The 18241-nt window shown below is 37.8% G+C and overlaps 4 protein-coding genes and 1 non-coding gene across 7 annotated transcripts in view; 3 read left to right on the forward strand and 2 right to left on the reverse strand.

Annotated features, from left to right (window-relative positions):
• Nucleotides 1–6126, reverse strand: part of ankzf1 (ankyrin repeat and zinc finger peptidyl tRNA hydrolase 1) — a 174900-nt gene extending 168774 nt beyond the window's left edge. The window contains exons 1-2 of one of the 3 annotated variants that reach the window (XM_057336032.1): nucleotides 5822–6126; nucleotides 5352–5502 (exon numbers count right to left, since the gene is read on the reverse strand). In XM_057336032.1, the coding sequence (XP_057192015.1) occupies nucleotides 5352–5478 (127 nt within the window). In that variant the 5' untranslated portion in view covers nucleotides 5479–5502; nucleotides 5822–6126. The remainder of the gene's footprint in view (nucleotides 1–5351; nucleotides 5503–5821) is intronic. The other 2 variants (XM_057336031.1, XM_057336033.1) reach the window with 2 other exon arrangements.
• Nucleotides 6127–6728: 602 nt separating this feature from the next.
• si:ch211-167j6.3 (uncharacterized) lies at nucleotides 6729–7934 on the reverse strand. The gene is made up of 5 exons (XM_057336233.1): nucleotides 7772–7934; nucleotides 7613–7701; nucleotides 7312–7449; nucleotides 7019–7158; nucleotides 6729–6935 (listed from the first exon to the last, which is right to left on the reverse strand). The coding sequence occupies exons 1-5, from the start codon at nucleotides 7826–7828 to the stop codon at nucleotides 6844–6846; spliced, it is 516 nt and encodes a 171-aa protein (XP_057192216.1). The 5' UTR covers nucleotides 7829–7934; the 3' UTR covers nucleotides 6729–6843.
• A 264-nt stretch (nucleotides 7935–8198) lies between these two features.
• Nucleotides 8199–8271, forward strand: trnak-uuu (transfer RNA lysine (anticodon UUU)). The gene has a single exon. It is a non-coding gene; the product is annotated as a tRNA-Lys (tRNA).
• LOC130555772 (hatching enzyme 1.2) lies at nucleotides 8222–10286 on the forward strand. Its single transcript, XM_057336232.1, has 8 exons — nucleotides 8222–8551; nucleotides 8652–8697; nucleotides 8773–8835; nucleotides 8930–9079; nucleotides 9254–9371; nucleotides 9465–9643; nucleotides 9722–9803; nucleotides 9898–10286. Exons 1-8 carry the CDS (start codon nucleotides 8471–8473, stop codon nucleotides 10028–10030), a joined length of 852 nt encoding a protein of 283 aa, XP_057192215.1. The 5' UTR covers nucleotides 8222–8470; the 3' UTR covers nucleotides 10031–10286.
• Nucleotides 10287–11122: 836 nt separating this feature from the next.
• he2 (hatching enzyme2) lies at nucleotides 11123–12754 on the forward strand. The gene is made up of 9 exons (XM_057335820.1): nucleotides 11123–11182; nucleotides 11265–11316; nucleotides 11400–11471; nucleotides 11537–11683; nucleotides 11775–11892; nucleotides 12070–12248; nucleotides 12337–12418; nucleotides 12497–12621; nucleotides 12707–12754. The coding sequence occupies exons 1-9, from the start codon at nucleotides 11123–11125 to the stop codon at nucleotides 12718–12720; spliced, it is 849 nt and encodes a 282-aa protein (XP_057191803.1). The 3' UTR covers nucleotides 12721–12754.
• Nucleotides 12755–18241: the final 5487 nt, after the last annotated feature.

The following is an 18241-nucleotide window of genomic DNA, read 5'->3' on the forward strand; positions in this document are numbered from 1 at the left end:
CTGACACTCAGACAGATGCGGACAAGAGCAAACAAAACAGCGCAACCATGCTTTTATTTACTTGTTTGTTTACTTTATTCCGCCAGTTTTACTCGTAATGGAGCACGCATCCGTCATCTACTTAGCGTCGCGTCTGCCTCAATTTAGCGTCACGCCTGCCACAAGATCTCTCACTGTTAAGCTGCCTGACACTCAGACAGATGCGGACGAGAGCAAACAAAACAGCGCAACCATGCTTTTATTTACTTGTTTGTTTACTTTATTCCGCCAGTTTTACTCCAACTGGAGCACACGTCCCGTCACCCGTTCACCATAGTTGCCAAATCCGCTTACAATACACGACCTTGGGCTTCTTTTTCTGTCAAGTCGCGTTAAAAAATCACTTGTCGCGGGTTTTGGGGCTTATTTAAAAAAATATGGTAGCTTGCTTCTGAATCTGACAAGCAACTTCGTTTCTTTACATCTATGGTCGCTGTTTTGTTCAACCCATTAACACTGTCTGCTCACAGCTAGGCTTTTTGGACTACATGAGGCAGCGCACAAGATCACAGCACCGCGAGAGCTATTTGAAAGCATACAGAGCAGTCTACTGTCGAATCACTCTCGCGGTACTATGATGTCACGCACCCATTGGTCTGCGCGGACAGGAGGTCACACAACAGATCAAAGTACATAAAACATAGAGAAGCCAAGAATGCTACAGTGGTCTCTTCACGTAATCATCGGCGCTCTTTGGATAATCGGAGGTAAATATCATACTAAAAAGATAAAATACTCACTTAAAGATAAAAAGCATTTTATAACCGGGCTACATCATTAAAAATGTTAAAAGTGTAGATCTACACGTTTGGCTACACAGCCTTATTCAAGCCTAAGCACGTGAATAGCGTAATTTGTCCTCAAACACACCGCCTCCTTTCCTCTACCAACTAAACTAAATGTATTACATCTGTCACGATTAGAATGAAATGTGAAAATGAACGAAAAGTGTTCAGATCTGATCACGGTGCAGCAAAGATGGGAAGGGAGGGATGACCCAATTTATTAGGCTATAAGGTAAACATCAAAACATTTTATTGTATTAAATAAATGTATTGATCATTGCAGAGTATAATTTAAAAAAGTATACATCCAATGCATATAGTTCAGTTTTACTTTATTATAAATGTGTGGCTGTTACAGCTACGTTAAGTGGTCATTATATCTTTTTCTTTTCCATCTTTCCAGGCCTCTACTGTTCACATGTGATCAGAGATTATACTGGATTTCTCTCGCTTTGTTTTTGTAAAATAATTTATGTTTGTGTTTTTCAAACAGGGTAGTGTCAGTTTACAATGACCCAGACTCGTTCATTAATAATACATAATTCATAATAATTTACATTGATGATCATAAATAATGTAATAATGTTGGGCTTGTTCTCGGCTTGTTTTTGGAGCTGCAGTTACTTATTTGTCTTGCAAGAGTTGGCAACACTGCCGTTCACCCACGTTGCGCGGCTCGGGCCTGCCACAAGATCTCTGTTACATCTGCCTGATAGGCATATAGGCTACTTAAACTGATATACAGAATAGGAAAGCACATGACAAAGATTCCTCACGTATTGATTTGTTTTATTCTATTTTATTTATTTAGCAAATGATTGTTATGGTAGCCTATATTATACTCACTACTTGTTATAGACATTAGGATACACGATTCAAATCTTCATGTAAGGAATGTCATGCTCTCACCTGTGCATGTTTAAGTGTCAAAATAAAAACAGGCAAATTCAAATTGTTGCTGTGTCATCTCTTTGTTATATTATTTTATTTGTTATTATTATTTGGTCATTATGATGCTTTAATTTCTTTTTACAAATTGACACATTTTCAAAAATAATGTATGATAATATTTTTTATTGTGTATTCTAATTTATATAATTGAAACTGCAGTTCAGTTGTTTTATTAAAACAATAATAATACAAGTACAAGTTTTTGCAAATTAACTCTTCATGTATTATTCATGTGTACACTTTTGCAATAATAATATATAATAACAATAATAAACATAATAGCTAATGTTGTTTCAGTGTTGTTGAATTAAAAACACTTCAGGGTTTTTAAAGACTAAATCCTATCAACTCACCAAACTAATACTGTGCTTAAAGAAAATTGTACAAAAACTCTGCATCTGTCTGAGTGTCAAGCAGCTTAACAGCGAGAGATCTTGTGGCAGGCGTGACGCTAAGTTGAGGCAGACGCGACGCTACGTAGCTGACTGGACGCGCGCTCCATTACGAGTAAAATTGGCGGAATAAAGTAAACAAACAAGTAAATAAAAGCATGGTTGCGCTGTTTTGTTTGCTCTCGTCCGCATCTGTCGGAGTGTCAGACAGCTTAACAGCGAGAGATCTTGTGGCAGGCGTGACGCTAAATTGAGGCAGACGCGACGCTACGTAGCTGATGGGACGCGCGGTTCATACCATTGCGGGAAAAACGGGTCACAAAACTGCACAATATTACAGTGGCAGATCGCGAGGCAGGCACGTAAAACAGTGGCAGGTCGAGAGGCAGGCACGTAAAACAGTGGCAGGTCGCGAGGCAGGAGTGACAGGTCCGGTGACAGCTCCACCCGTCACGGAAAGATTTTACTCCTACTGTGTCCGTGAATACATGAACTCGGCTGAGGCTCCCATTCAAAAGATAAACCGGAACAGCTAGATGCAGTCGGTTGCGGGAGCTGTCGGTACACGCTGTCGGTACACGATCCGGGATGCCTGCACGATCCGTTCACGCATGCGCATAATGACGTAGTAGACAATTCTGTTTAGCGACGACACTGCACGATCTGTTCCACGCTTGAGCACCTTTGTACCGCGACTTTCACTACTGTCCACCTCTGGTCTCATGTCACTTCTGTGCGCACACTATGCGTTGAAATACTCTGTAACGTTTCCCCAGACTTGTTTGTAGTTCTTTCTTCATGTAAGTGCAGATAGTCTAGGCAGAAATGCATATTATGTTCCTTATTGTGTTCTGTAACCACCATTGAAGGGATTATTCCTCATTTAGATTATATAGATAGATATATTAGCCTATATATAGACCCATACTAATACAAAACGAGTCGATTTAAAGTTAACTAATATTAGCAGCTTTTAATAAAAACCGTCTTTGACAATACTACTGACCTCAGATCGAAACACGGCAAGTTAAGTAGGCCTAATGCCACGCAGCAATGAATCGCAAAGGGGAGTATGGAGGAAACTGAAGGTTTGCAGTGACAGACTCTCAAGACTCAGACTCTTATTCCACATGTAACCAAAATCGTGTATGTTCATGTAACAACTCCTTTATTATTTTGGATTGGCAACCACGTAAACACATCGTAATGCATAGCGTAAGCTACATTTTAAAACATCAAAACAGACCCGCCGTGAACTGTTAAATGAAAAACACGACGTAGCCTACAAAAATATGCCGCCAGTTGTGCCGTCTGGCCGTCAAGCGTTTCATCGCATGCTTGATACCAATAGTGTAGGGAAACCGTGAAGTTGTTTACTACGTCATTATGCGCATGCGCAGAACGGATCGTGCAGGCATCCCGGATCGTGTACCGACAGGAGCCAATACCGTTTCACGTTCAAAGCCAACGAAATGACGCGATCGGACACGAGACACGGGAAAGCCAATGGCATCGAAGCTGACGTAACTTCCTCTGGCGGCAAATTTAGAACGTCGTTCTTCACTGGATTTGAGATTTACGTCGGACGGTGATCGCTTTCGCATCTGTTCCTCATACAAATCAATCGTTTCGCGTTGGTACCCTTGAAATATCTGTATTTTTGAACGACATTGTGACTGCTTGTATTATGTGTCTTATATTACGATAAATAAACTGTTTTAAACATTCAATAAACATTACTTGCTCAAACTGTCTTAATAGTGTCATGTAAATGCAATTATCCTGGCCATTAAACTTAAATTAAACCCCGAAACATCATCATTGCAAATTATATCTAATATACATTTTCATAATGACGGTGAAATTCGCATGCCATTCACGTCGAAAAACGACGTCAAAGGAGTACCCTGCGCGTTCAAAAGTGACGCCCAAGGGCGCTGACCGAGCATAAATATGTGACGAGTCGGGAGTGAGAATGTGTTGCAACCCTCAGCATCCATTTTTGCATCTTTGTCGCGCTAATCGGAACGCATCACATGACCGCTCATTTACCGCGCAAGCCCGGCCCGAGCCCGTGTAAAATGATTCGGGCAAAGATCTTCAGCTCGTATGATGCATTGCTTTTCCATCATTTTTCTTTTTTACTCAAAAAAATTCACAAACTGTTAACTATGTCATGAAATATCTGACATTCCGATTGTCAGATATGTGCATGTGAATGTGTTTTGTTGTTTAAACACCTTTATAATGATCGCGTTAGTTGAGCTATAAACGGGCGCCGCCATGTTTGTTTCTGCCGTGGTCTGAGATCTGTCGGATTTACATCACGTGAATTCATCCACTTCTCTTAAAAACACAAACGAAAGTGATCTAAACAATTGCTTAAATTGCAGATACTGTGTCTGATCTGAATAAAACATCCGTCAAACTACATTTGAGGAGACTTCCATAGACATCAGTGTGTATTATGCAATCTCTAAATGTATTTTGTAGGCACGTGTATAGTATGTCTGAAGGCTAAATTAAACATTATGTGGTTGAAAGCACTGCATAGTTGTGATATGTGACAGGATTGAGTCTGTCTCTGGCTCAGTGCCAGCCAAAGCGCGTAATGTTCTAATCACACCGGTGTGATCGTACGCGTCAAAGGGTTAACAACATTATGAAAAGTGAATTAAAGACATTAAGGACAGGCTGGAACTCTGCAATTGACGGAAATCCGTCGTAGACTCGCTGCAATTAACGGAAATCCGTCGTAGCGACGGAGAACTTTAATCCATGGGATTTTGTTATCTAATCAAATTCTCAATCCATTTTTTGCTTTTGAACGACCCATTTTTAAGATTTGATCCAATCCGATTACTTTTGAACAACCGGCCCCTGGTGTTCTCTGTGATTTCATTTCCTGTCACCTGTCTTCTTGTACAATAATTAATAAAATTGCTCCTTGAATGGTGGTTACACCACCTTGACATAAATGAATTTGACTTGACTTACATTATTCCCCAAATTAATTATAATATTTAGAACAATGTAGTTCCATTTATTTTTATTTACTATTAAATTGGACTAATGTAATATTATGCCAAGATAGTTTATATAGTGTTTTTGTGAGTTTTTAGTGAGAATTTTTATACGCGATGATGTGTTATGTACAGTATACCTGACTGGGACAGTATCTTACCTTCAATGGATGTGGGCTGAGGAAGTTCGTGCTGAGCCAGCGGTCCTGACACCTCTCTCAGCCCCGCTATAACATTCTGATCTACACACAGTTCAAACACACACCGCAACTCCGGGGACGCCATCATTAAAACACACACCACCAATATCACCTGAATAAAATAAAAGTGTAACTGCCAGTTAAACATGAACACGACTGGTGGGCATATTGTGATATATGCAACTTAGTTCCCACAAATAAATGATTAGTAGGTTTTTCCACAACACGTAACAAAATCGCGAGATTCACTCTCTAAACAACCAGAATCATCCGCAGTTTATGAAGCTGGAGTAACGTTAATGTAAGAACTGTCAATCTAACAGCTACTTCCCTAGCACGTAGCGATGTCTACACGTCATGTATGCTAATGCTTCAAATGATGATATCAGTATATTTTAAATACCCAATAGATCATACACGTACTGACTTACCTTGGCAGTGGCATAGATCTCTGTTAGTTTATATTTTTTATCCTACTGAGTCCAGCATTGTATAAGATTACGCATGTCGTGTTTGGGCTCCACGGTGGCTGACTAGTGTCAGAAAGAACGAAAAGCGCAAACGTCTACATACCCTGCGTTCCCTTTCGAAGTGATCATTCCTATGCCCTACTCCCTTCGAGGAGTAAAGCTCTTCATGTGTAAACTCTAGAGGGGAAACGCAATTGTATCTCTTAATTTGTCCGTTTAAAATTCACTTGACAAAAGGAGCAATAAAAAACAACGTAATTTTCACTTTATTTGGAGTGACGTTTTGTATGGTGTCCCCTTCCCGAAGGGCCGTTCGAAGGGCGATATATCCCGTTTGGCACGCACCGATAGTCACAAACTGGGGTTCGCGATCCCCTGGTGGGTTACGAGGGAATTGCAGGGGGTTCGTGAGGGACACTATTGACACTGTCTAACTAGTGACTACAAGTCTACAAGTTTCATTACTTTAAAAAATGTACATTGCAAGAAATGTTTAGATATAACAATAGTTATGTAAAAACTACTAATAAAAACCCCAAAACAAATAAATAATAAATGTTTTTTAAGTTTATTAAAATATTTATTATTGAAATATTTACTTCATCCGGGGGAGTAGAATCTCAGATACTTCAAGTAAATGATTTAGGTCAAAGGGGTTCGACTTTAAAATCGTTTTAAAATCCCTGATCTAAATAAAGTAACATTGACTGATTCAAACATCTACTCTCATGATTTAACTTCCTTGGTTCAAATTATTAAATAAAATACACAATTTAGTACACGTAACAGAATTATTTATTTCCAGTAAGCTAATGAAACTTTGAAAAAAATTCACTTAGTAAACATATAAATCATGAATATAATCATTGTACCTAATACAGCATACAAGAAGGCAAAGTTTTATTTTATTCAGTTTACGAAGACTTAATTTTACAAAACAAACAAAAAATGCAGCATCATTTTAGATTCTGCGTAGGCTACATTCACTTCCGTCCTCCTCTTTTTCTAACTGATTTTACAGTGGGCTTATCCTGACTGGACGAGTCTGGATGAATTGGACTTTCACCCTGTGAAACTTAAAATTGAGAGATATTAAATCAACACATCATTTTATTCACTAGTGCCAGTTGCATCTTCAGCTTTCTGATTAATGTGTACCTTCCTCTTTGTTTGAAGAAGGATCTTCTAGTGCTTTCCTCAGCTGATTAAGCTTGAGTTTTAGGTTACACTCTTGCTCTAGAAGACTGCTTTCCTGCTTCTGCAAACCACTCAGAAGAGCTTGCTTTGACTCTATGGTGCTGTAAAAAAATTGTTTCATATGTATAGGAATAGTAAACAGGATTATTTTCAGACTGTGTGATCATTGGGAATTCTTTTGGTGGGACAGAATTGATAGGCTGCTGTTGATGAAAGAGGACTGGCAGTTTAGCAGTGTAGCTGGGTGGTCTTACTTAGACAAAGTTAATTCTTGTAACTGATCAACAAGACTTTTCTTCTCCTGCATGACAGAATCCAGTTCAAGCAGTGAATTCCACAGGCCTTCATCCATCTGGACCATCATCATCATCCTCCGGTCCATTTCATCTCTACTGAAGTTACATTAATGAGAGCCATTTAAATAATTTATTCTAGCATACTGGGGTATTATGGCTAAACTTAAAATAGTTTCATGGGTAAAACGACATGCTGTCACCCCATGATGTCCTTACAAATTATGTGCAAAATCCCTTTGAGTAAATAATTATTATTTACCATTTCTTCACATCTTTGTTTACTTGCTCCAGCTCATCTTTAGTAAATTGAAGTTCAGTCTTGGCGTCACTGAGTTGTTTTAACAAATCCTAGAAAACATTCAAGTCAATAGTTGTGGACGTAGCGATAAAGAAACATACACGTGGTGGTGAGACTCACCTGTATTTCTTTATCGTCATTAAAAGTGACGTTTAAAGTGTTTTGTGGGGTGTTCATTACAACAAAGCAAAAACTATTCGCGCACAGAGACAAACCTGATGTTTTACGCTTCGACGAACGTAAGGTATTAGTTACTCCTACTACAAATTCCTCGAGATAAACAGACTCTGCGACGTATTAAAGGTTCCTAAAATCATGAGCCACGTGCAAAGAGTCGTTTATTAATATACGCGCACGTGACCGCACATCAGTTGATTACTACAGTTTAATTTGATATAATTTATAAATTAGGCTACTTTTTTATTCATGTAAATATGTATTTATTACGATAGTGAAATGTACAAAGTTGTTGAATGTGTGAATGAAATGTACAAAGTTGTTGAATGTGTGAATGATACACAAACGTGAACAACAATAGTGTTATTATGCCCGGATAGCTCAGTCGGTAGAGCATCAGACTTTTAATCTGAGGGTCCAGGGTTCAAGTCCCTGTTCGGGCGAAGACGTTTTATGTAAACACGAACAATTCAGAACACCGTAATCATAAAATGAAAACGGTAGTTAGCTATGCGTAAGAGCACAAGCAGATACAACACGCTTAAAACAATAAAACATATTTGGTTATTTACACCAGACGTGATCTAACAGGAAGTAGATGAAGAGCACTTTAAAGGCAGACACTGTGAAGTCAGATAGCAAATGGCTCCAGACATGCGAAACTCATTGGCTATCAACATCCTCTTGTTCTTTGTAGGAGCATGTTTTTCATTGCCTGTTCAGGTAAAATGACTGTCTTATTTTGCTTATGATTTAGTTTGTGTTATTTATAAATAATATATTTTATTTATTGGTGCTATATTTATTTTTAAAACTATGGTAGAATTCTTCACATTTCGAAGCAAACAGACATAAGAGAAGTTACTCAGGTAAATACACTATATTTATTTAAACATTATAACCAAACATGTATCAGATTTAAACACTTTTATCTCTTTTCCCAGATGACATTGAGGAAAATGATAAAACTGCCATGGACGAGATTATAGACATAAATGACTATCAAGGTAAGCCTATATACTTCTGCAATATTCCCCAGTCAGTCTTGTGAAATACAAATTCTAGTTTCGTTTTATAAATATCAGTACCGTATTGTTGTAGGCATCTTTTCTGTGGACGGCACTAGCCTCAGAGAGGGAGATATAGTTGTTTCTGGAAGGAGCCAGAGGAGTTGTTTCGCCAGGAGCTGTCTGTGGAACAAGTCTGTTGATGGACATGTGTACATTGCTTACACACTTTCTCCCGAGTACAGTAAGCAGACACTGTATCATTTTTTTTAATTATTATTAAGTTTCCTATCATTTTTACAGCGCATTTAAGGTATACATTTGTTCAGTATGTCTCTGTTTTCAAACCTTTACAATTGAGCTACAGGGACGTCATGTTTCTAGCTTGTTAATTTGCTTCATTTGTTCCTCTGCAAAGGTGATGTGGACATACAGAACATTAATAGAGGCATGACGCTAATTGAACATGATACCTGTGTGCGCTTTGTGTTCAGAACACACCAGCGTGACTACCTGGATATTCAGCCCAAATCAGGGTACAAACACAGTGTTTCTTTCTTGCTGAATGAATGTTGTTTAAAAATGGTCATGTCTGTAATAGCGATAACTGATAAGTGATTGATATGCAGATGCTGGTCATATCTGGGGGCACGTGGTGGCAGACAAACCCTTTCTCTACAGTCCCCCGAGTGTACTGTATCAGGGGTCACCTCCCATGAGCTCATGCATGCCCTGGGGTTTGTGCATGAGCAGTCACGAGCCGACCGGGACAAGTATGTCTCCATCGTGTGGTCCAATATATGGAAAGGTAAAGAAGTGAAGTAACATTATAATTTCTTATTTTTAAAAAATAATTTATTTTTTATTCGTCTGTTCCTAAACATAGACAGGTTGAGGAATTTCGAAAAGTTCAAAACAAGCAACTTGGACACCCCATATGACTATGCCTCTATCATGCATTTTGGAAAGTATGGAAATAATTATAACATATGTTAAGAAATAATACATATAATAAACATACAATAAACTATTATTATAGTATTGCATGTTGTATCATTTCAGGTATGCCTACTCTGAGGATGGTGGTCCTACCATTATACCAAAACGGAACCGCAATGTGAAGATTGGACAGAGATTTGGACCCAGTGACTTAGATATAATGAAGATCAATAAACTGTATAATTGTGATGTCTAACAGAATCCACACATCTTATGATTCATCAGAGGGCTAAAACCTGACATTATTATTGCAATTAATCTTTAAGTTCTTTTAAAATTTCAATTGATATTGTTGTAAGGTAGAACTGTTGAGGATTGCCACAATAGTGATAAAATGTTATATTAATACTTTTCTAACCTTTTTTAATACTTGTGTGTAACCTTATTTCTTTATTATTATTTTATTATATGTTTTATTGATTTTATTTGTTTATTCTGATATTTTGATGATCTTGTAACACACATTAATAAACTTTATTCATAAATATATTTGTCTTTTAAGTATCTTATTGAAAAATAATTAGGTATGGACATATTTTTACACATTATTATTCTAATATTATGAATATGACATACTTTTACGTTATTATCATAAGTGAACAAGAAAATATTAAAATAAGACTGCAATAAAATCCGTGAAGCCAACACATGTAAAAGTTAGAATAAGTTCTGTCTTAATATAAGCTGACCTCAGAGCTACTGTAAATAAGCATGGTGGCATCAACGCTAAAAATGACACACCCAATTAAGCTGTTATTTACTTTTTAAATTACGGGTGATCCTATTTGCTCCATGTATTTATATGTTGTGAGCACAGCATGGCTGTTGAGATGTTGTTAACAGATTAGGATAAATGCACATGTGTAACTACTGAAATAACTACTGTGTGTGTGCGTGCGTGCGTGCGTGCGTGCGTGTGCGTGTGCGTGCGTGCGTGTGTGTGTGTGAGAGAGAGTTCTGTTTGGTCAGGACAAGAATCTGCAAGTCTTTAAATGGCCGTTGTAGTGATCAATCTTAAAAATGCTGAAGTGCAGAGTCAGAACTAACAATATGCCACTACAGAGTAATCTGAATGCTTTCTGACCTGCCAAGCCTTCTATTAGGAAAATACACTAATATCAAATAATGATATAGAAAGACATGCTAACCCTACATCTTTAACCTTGAGGGTGGTACTCTAAGTGTATATATGCAAGCTCTAGGAGCCCTAACTTTACTTTAGTTAATACAAAACCTGGTTGTATCCATAACATCAGAATATACAGAAAAGTTTCTGAGCATACAGAAAATGCTCTGTGTGGGTATTTTGGTGGGATTGGTGTTGGAGTCTTGGTCTTTACCTGTGCAGGTAAGAACAGTCAAATACTACTGTTGTTGTGTTGTGATCTTATGCCATATGGTGACTTTATGACTGAATTGTATTGTATTAGAATTCCTCATTAATTCATAAGGCCAGGCTGAGGTCAAAGAGAGGATATTTAGGTAAATAATTCAATATTTTTGTTATTTGAATGTTTATAGTCTGTTGCAAAGCATTTATGTGAATGTATCTTATACTAACACAGAGCAATATCTGGAGCCAGAGGAGATGAATGCAATGGACAGGATTCTCAGAGCAAATGAACGTATGTGCAGATGTAAACATACATTTACATTTATATTAGACCTTATGTGTGACACATGGATATTTTTCTTCCATCAGTGTCTAGAGGAGGTTTATTCAGGGAGGGTGACATACTTAGTTCAGGCTCACCCAGATCAGCCATCACATGTGCAGGAAATTCCTGCCTCTGGCCAAAATCTGTTGATGGTTTTGTGTATTTACCTTACATCATCTCCCAGCTTTATGGTGAGTAATATCTTTATATGAAAATGCATGCCACATGTCTCTATGAATTCAATGCAATACCTTTTAAAGTAAAATTTGTGTTCTGTCACAGATGATATGGACAGAATCACTATAGAAACAGGAATGTTGGACATTTCCTCGAAAACATGTGTAAAGTTTGTGCCTCGCACACACGAAGCAAACTTCCTTAATATCCAGGCTAGATCAGGGTGAGTCCATTTCATTCATACACAGCTTTTTACATCTAGTCTAAACATAGTCTAATTATAACTTTGTAATCCTAATCATATTTATGAAGACACTTGGCTTTCTTTAAAAATAAGTGACAGTCATTAGATGTTGATTTAGATGTTGTCTTAATTTCTGTCTTACTGGTGTCACCTCAGGTGCTGGTCATATCTGGGTATGACAGGAGGGAGTCAGATTGTGTCTTTGCAGACTCCAGGCTGTATGTGGTCAGGGGTGGCATCCCATGAAATGATGCACGCTCTTGGATTTGTACACGAGCAGTCCCGCTCTGATCGTGATCGCTACGTCACCATCCTGTGGGAAAACATCATAGAGAGTATGTTTATGAATGCAGCTGATTATTTATTGGGGCCGGTGTTTTCAGTTACAGTGATGTATTTTGCTTTATACCTTCTTTTATATAGATCAAAGGCACAATTTTAGGAAGTATGAGACAAACAATCTCAATACTGCATATGACTACAGTTCTGTCATGCACTATGGAAGGTAAGCAGTATGCAGACCTATATGAATGTGTGTTACTATTCGTGAAAATGCTAAAATGAAGTACTGGTGTATACACAGGTATGCATTCTCTGAGGATGGGGGACCCACCATCATCCCTAAACCAGACCCTTACATTCCTATTGGCCAACGAGATGGACCAAGTCCTCTGGACATTCATAAGATAAACCTCTTGTATAATTGTGGTAAGAATTAATTTAAAATAAAATAAAAACTTGCTTGCTTTCTGACTGTCTGACTGATATCATTGCCTCTGCTTATGTTCTCTAGGTGGTTTGGTGTGAAATTTGAGCCTGGACAATATACTGTGAATACCATTCTCTCACGTTATGTTATAATGTATTGAGGTGTTGTTGAGTTTGTTGAAATGTGGCTGTTTCAATCTGAAAGTGTGTCTTTTAAACTAATATTTATTTGGACAGAATAATTGTCTCTACATCTGAAATTTAATTAGCCTTCTAGTGAAATGATCAGCAACACAATACCAGAAACGACTAAAGTCACTCTCAGATTATTTTGTAGTACTACAAAATAATCTGAGAGTGACTTTAGTCGTTTACATACACATACACACATGTTGGGTTTCCATGTTTTATGGGGACATTCCATAGTCCATACTGTACAAACTGTATATCATATTCCCTACCACTATTCATTTGGCAGATCACAATAAAAAGTAGTAAAGGATCACAATAAAACACATCACAAACCATGCATGCTTTTGTCTGAAGTGAGTCATTATTATTGTATAATATAGAAATATTAGTAATAATATCACAAGCCATCAGAAATGTACATCTACCTTGGACCAATGGATGGTATTGAAAGGATGTCAAGGACATACATTAAGGATGTCTCAGCAAATAGTGTGTACTTTTGTGTAGGGATGCTCCTATGCTATTTTTTCAAGATCGAGTATACAGTGAGAGAAATAAGTATTTGATCCCCTGCTGATTTTGTAAGTTTGCCTGCTTACAAAGAAATGAAGGGTCTATAATTTTTATGGTAGGTTTATTTTAACTGATAGAGACAGAATATAAAAAAATTCAGGGAAAAAAATGTTATATAAAGGTTATAAATTGATTTGCATTTCAGTCAGTGAAATAAGTATTTGATTCCATACCAACCAGCAAGAATTCTGGCTCCACAGATTTTGTGGTTATGTGCCTATATGGACCACAGATTAGTCCTGTCACTTTAAGAAAGTACTCCTAAATCAGCTTGTTATGTATATAAAAGATGCCTGCCAACAGACTCTGTATCTTCCATTCAACCTCTCCACCACCATGGTCAAGACCAAATAGGTTTCAAAGGATGTCAGGGACAAGATTGTAGACCTTCACAAAACTTAAATAGGCTACAGACAGAAGCTTGGTGAGAAGGAGACAACTGTTGGTGCGATTATTTGGAAATACAAGAAATACAAAATAACTAACAAATGCCCTTGTTCTGGAGCTCCCTGCAAGATTTATATATTTATGTCGTGCTGTTAAACAGTACCTGATCCAGCCATCAGGTGTCACTGTTTCAACAAACGTTATTCATGAGTTGGTGAATTGTAATACAGCTGATCCGCAAAATTAACTACTTATTTCTAAATTCTAAGCGTAATATTTTTTTATCGTTAACATCTTTGTAATTTTACAGTCTAATCAATGTGTAAGCCTTTGTCATGGAGTACAGTGGGGATTAGGCTTACTGTCGTTTTTAATGTGCACATGAAGACCTATTTGAACAACTAAGAGGTTATGCTGCTGTTTGCTTACTAAATTATGAACCATCTTGTGTATGCAAAGTAGTGCTGGCTGCCAATAGCCACTGAATATATACGTTTTTAATATGAGGAAAAATATGATGCTATAAAATAATAAATAAAGTGTTGCCATGTGCAGGTGCAAGGAGAAGGACCTGAATTTTTCATATTTTTTTCTGCCAGTGTAAAATGTAAAATATCAAGAGCATTTGATTACTGATGACATGTATGATAATGAAATATACACAGTTATAATTATATGCACAAGTTGGCAAGAGAATTTTGAGTTCAGATGATTTTTAAGTCTCTTTGCAATGCTTTTGTGGACCAGTCTATACAAGCTTCAGGTCATTTTTAATGACTGAGAATCTTGCTCAAACCTTCTGTAGGTGGAGCAGTGTAAGTGATGTTTTTGTAACGTAATTGTTATCTTTTTCCAGGATCTTTTGAGTAATCTGAGTTACACATTTATGAGTCGGCTGCAGGATTCTCAGAATGCCTGTCACGAACTGGCGTGGAAAGAACCCAAATGCAGGCAATGGCAGTGAAGGGGTTAACAAGACTTTAATATTACAAAAAAACACGCAAAACAAAAACCCACAGTGGGGAACAAAACACGATAATGAATGGAAGAACAGAACAGGCACATAAACTGACTAAACTCAAATACAAGGACTAAACACCACACTGAACAAAACTACAAAGAACTGACACTAAACTCACGCAACGACCAGGACCACACAGCACTAGGCAAGGGGTTAGTGCACAGACAAGAACCATATACAATGAACGAACACAGGACAATGAAACATGAGGCATTAAATAGGCAAGACAAACAGGGATAACGACACGGGGCAGGTGAGGGTAATCAAACACTCAGGGAAAGATAACAAGGAAACGAGAGGGGCGGGGCCAATGACGAGACACTGGAGAGAACGCACATTATTGTCAAAAGGACAATACAGTTTTTGTCCATTGCTTGAACACTTTTTGCAACACTTCGGCTCATTGTGTCAAAACTTTACACACAAGCACACAAGACACAACACTGGGAAGTAAACCATTCACATATATGTCGAATTGAAACTCTGCTATCAAAACCTAACAATCCTTTGTCAAAATCTCACTCTGATGGCAAAATGATACACACTTGCATCATATGAATACACTTTCAGATTAGCAGCAACACACTAGTGTACTTTATATAAAACAATGCAGTCTTTAATTTTCACTGTTTTTATTCAGTTCATCAGTAAGCATTCTGTGAAGCTCAATGCAACACTTACAGTTTTTGTTATGTTTCTTTTCCAACAAAGGTTTTCACAACAACCAAAAATGAAAGTACCGAAAGGTTACAAATGACATCACCTCAATACTGTACATCACAGTACTACACTTTACAGTACAGTACAGTAAATGCAGTAACGCAAAAATAAAACCAAAAATACACTACTGTAAATGAAAAACAGGCCAATTGTGTGTGGGTGGGATTATGGATCCTGCCATCTGTTTGGGTCTGGCCACGTGATCTCATCAAAATCACAAGCGATATTTTCTCCTGCTAAGCAACGGGGAAAATATCGCCTTGTGTGCCGAATCCATCCATGGATTGACCTTACCTCAATGTCTCCGCATGCCTCTTCCATTGCCTGTAGAAGAGGCGTGCGGGCATGTGGTTGGCGGTCATATACGCGCCATATCCAAGCAGAAAAAATAGGGTTTAGAAATGGTCAGAATAGAATACAGTCTGGAGTTGAGGACATACCTGTTTTCCAGTCTGAATGTCCTTGGATGGATGCAACTGTGAACCGGCTTAGATGTGGGGGCAGTTGTGGTTAGACTCTCTAATGTTTAGAGAGTCGGACTCGTGACCAGAAGGTTGCCGGTTCGATTCCCAGGGCCGGCGGGTAACAACAGGTGCCCTTGAGCAAGGCACCTTACCCCTATTTGCTCCCCGGGCGCTGCAGTGATAGCTGCCCACTGCTCCGGGTGTACGTGTGTTCACCACTTGCTGTGCGTGTGTTCACTACTCTCTGGATGGGTTAAATGCAGAGGTCACATTTCGTTGCCTTGTACTTGTACATGTGCAATGACAATAAAGTTGAATCTAATCTAATCTAATCTAATCTAAAATGTGGGTGGACTCTCTGCCCAGCTTCCCTCATTGTCAGGCCATGATTTGTCACATGATCCACCAAAGTTGCTCTAATATCATCTGAAATACTGTTCCGTGCATAGCCTCTTCGACCACGTCCTACTCCTCTCTCTCTTTGTCTTCCTCTACCTCTTGCTCTCCCTGCCTCCATGCTTGCAAAGTTCTCAAAATGGCTCAACTGAGGCCTATTTATGGCTGGCTGATTGGTGTTCAGTTTTGTAAGTAAGATTTTTCAGGTGTGTGTCTAAGTGTTTTCAATCACCCAATGTGTTTTGTATTTTGAATAGATGTGTTTTCCCAATGGTACCCATGAGATTTCATTTATGTACGAAGTGTCTTATGTGTGAAATAGTGTGTAGTGTGCAGGAGCAAGTGTGTTGCAGAATTGCAACTAAAGTGCAAAGCAGCGCTTTTGTTTAAGGTATGGTTACACTGTTTAAGGTATAGTAACAAAAGCTTCAAGTTTTGTTACTTTGGTCTAAGCATGTGTCTATAGTGTTCAAGCAATGGGCAAAAACTGTAATATGTTTCCCTCCACACATAACCAAAGGCTTTGCCATGGCTCTGCTACAGGACCAAGAAAAACATGACTAAAGGAAGCAGAGCCATGACAATGCCATTGTCAGTTATTAGGCATAGTTTGTGTGATACCAGCCATCTATATGATATAACTGAATGTCTACTATATCGGTATGCCTTTTACAAAACTTTTTTTATATAAAAAGTGGTAAAAAGGGGTTGAGGGTGACAGTCATATTCTCTTCATGTTCATGTAGTTCAATCGGTAGAGCATTGCGCTAGCAACTCAAAAGTCATGGGTTCTATCCTAGGGAACATACTGATAAAAGACATGTACTGTAGACTAGATGCACTGTAAGTCGCTTCTGATAAAAACGTCTGGCAAATGCATAAATGTAAATGTTCTCAGGGGGCTAAGCCCCTATCCCCTCCAACCCTAGCAATGCCCTGCATCCCTAATTTAGGAGGAGTGTATTAACTTTCTAGTAAACATTATGGGGCGGTTTCCCGGACAGGGATTAGCCTAAACCAGGACTAGGCCTTAGCTAAATTAGGTTATTTAAGGCGTTTTTAAAAACATAGTTTACAAACAAACATTACTGTGTGCATCTTGAGACAAAACAATCACGCTGATGTATTTTAAGATATGCAAGTGCAAGTTGTTTTCGATCAAGACGGCACTAACATTTTAATTAGTCTGGGACTAGGCTTAAACCCTGTCCGGAAAACCGCTCCTATATCTTGTATAGTCTAGAAAGTATGGAAGCCGTGTCCGCCAGGGCTGGGAATTTTTTTAGATTTTATAAGTCATTATTATGACTTAGTATCTCAAAATAATGACTTAGTATCTCATAATAATGAGAAACTAAGTTGAAATTTCGATTTAGTAACTCAAAATAATGAGAAACTTTCTCATAATAATGACTTAAGTATCTCAAAATAATGAGAAACTAAGTCAAAATTTCGATTTAGTAACTCATAATAATGACTTAGTATCTCATAATAATGACTTAGTATCTCATAATAATCATAATAATGAGAAACTAAGTCGAAATTTCGACTTAGTGACTCATAATAATGAGAAACGTTCTCATAATAATGACTTAAGTATCTCAAAGTCAAAATTTCGACTTAGTAGCTCATAATAATGACTTAGTATTTCATAATAATGACTTAGTATCTCATAATAATGACTTGGTATCTCATAATAATGAGAAACTAAGTAACTCATAATAATGAATTAGTATCTCATTATTATGAGATACTAAGTCATTATTATGAGTTAGTTTCTCATTATTATGAGATACTAACTTAGTTTGTCATTATTATGAGATACTAAGTCATTATTATGTTTCTCATTATTTTGAGATACTAAGTC

Source organism: Triplophysa rosa, linkage group LG6, assembly GCF_024868665.1.
Source record: "Triplophysa rosa linkage group LG6, Trosa_1v2, whole genome shotgun sequence".
Classification (NCBI taxonomy): domain Eukaryota; kingdom Metazoa; phylum Chordata; class Actinopteri; order Cypriniformes; family Nemacheilidae; genus Triplophysa; species Triplophysa rosa.

Coding starts and splice junctions, on each gene's coding strand:
- si:ch211-167j6.3 (XM_057336233.1), bottom strand. CDS start 7,828: ATGAACACCCCACAAAACACTTTAAACGTCACTTTTAATGACGATAAA. Junction 7,702..7,771: donor ATGACGATAAAGAAATACAG/GTGAGTCTCACC, acceptor AATGTTTTCTAG/GATTTGTTAAAACAACTCAG. Junction 7,159..7,311: donor CAAGAATTAACTTTGTCTAA/GTAAGACCACCC, acceptor ATTTTTTTACAG/CACCATAGAGTCAAAGCAAG.
- LOC130555772 (XM_057336232.1), top strand. CDS start 8,471: ATGGCTCCAGACATGCGAAACTCATTGGCTATCAACATCCTCTTGTTC. Junction 8,552..8,651: donor GTTTTTCATTGCCTGTTCAG/GTAAAATGACTG, acceptor AAACTATGGTAG/AATTCTTCACATTTCGAAGC. Junction 8,698..8,772: donor ACATAAGAGAAGTTACTCAG/GTAAATACACTA, acceptor CTCTTTTCCCAG/ATGACATTGAGGAAAATGAT.
- he2 (XM_057335820.1), top strand. CDS start 11,123: ATGCTCTGTGTGGGTATTTTGGTGGGATTGGTGTTGGAGTCTTGGTCT. Junction 11,317..11,399: donor GTCAAAGAGAGGATATTTAG/GTAAATAATTCA, acceptor ATACTAACACAG/AGCAATATCTGGAGCCAGAG. Junction 12,249..12,336: donor GTGGGAAAACATCATAGAGA/GTATGTTTATGA, acceptor TCTTTTATATAG/ATCAAAGGCACAATTTTAGG.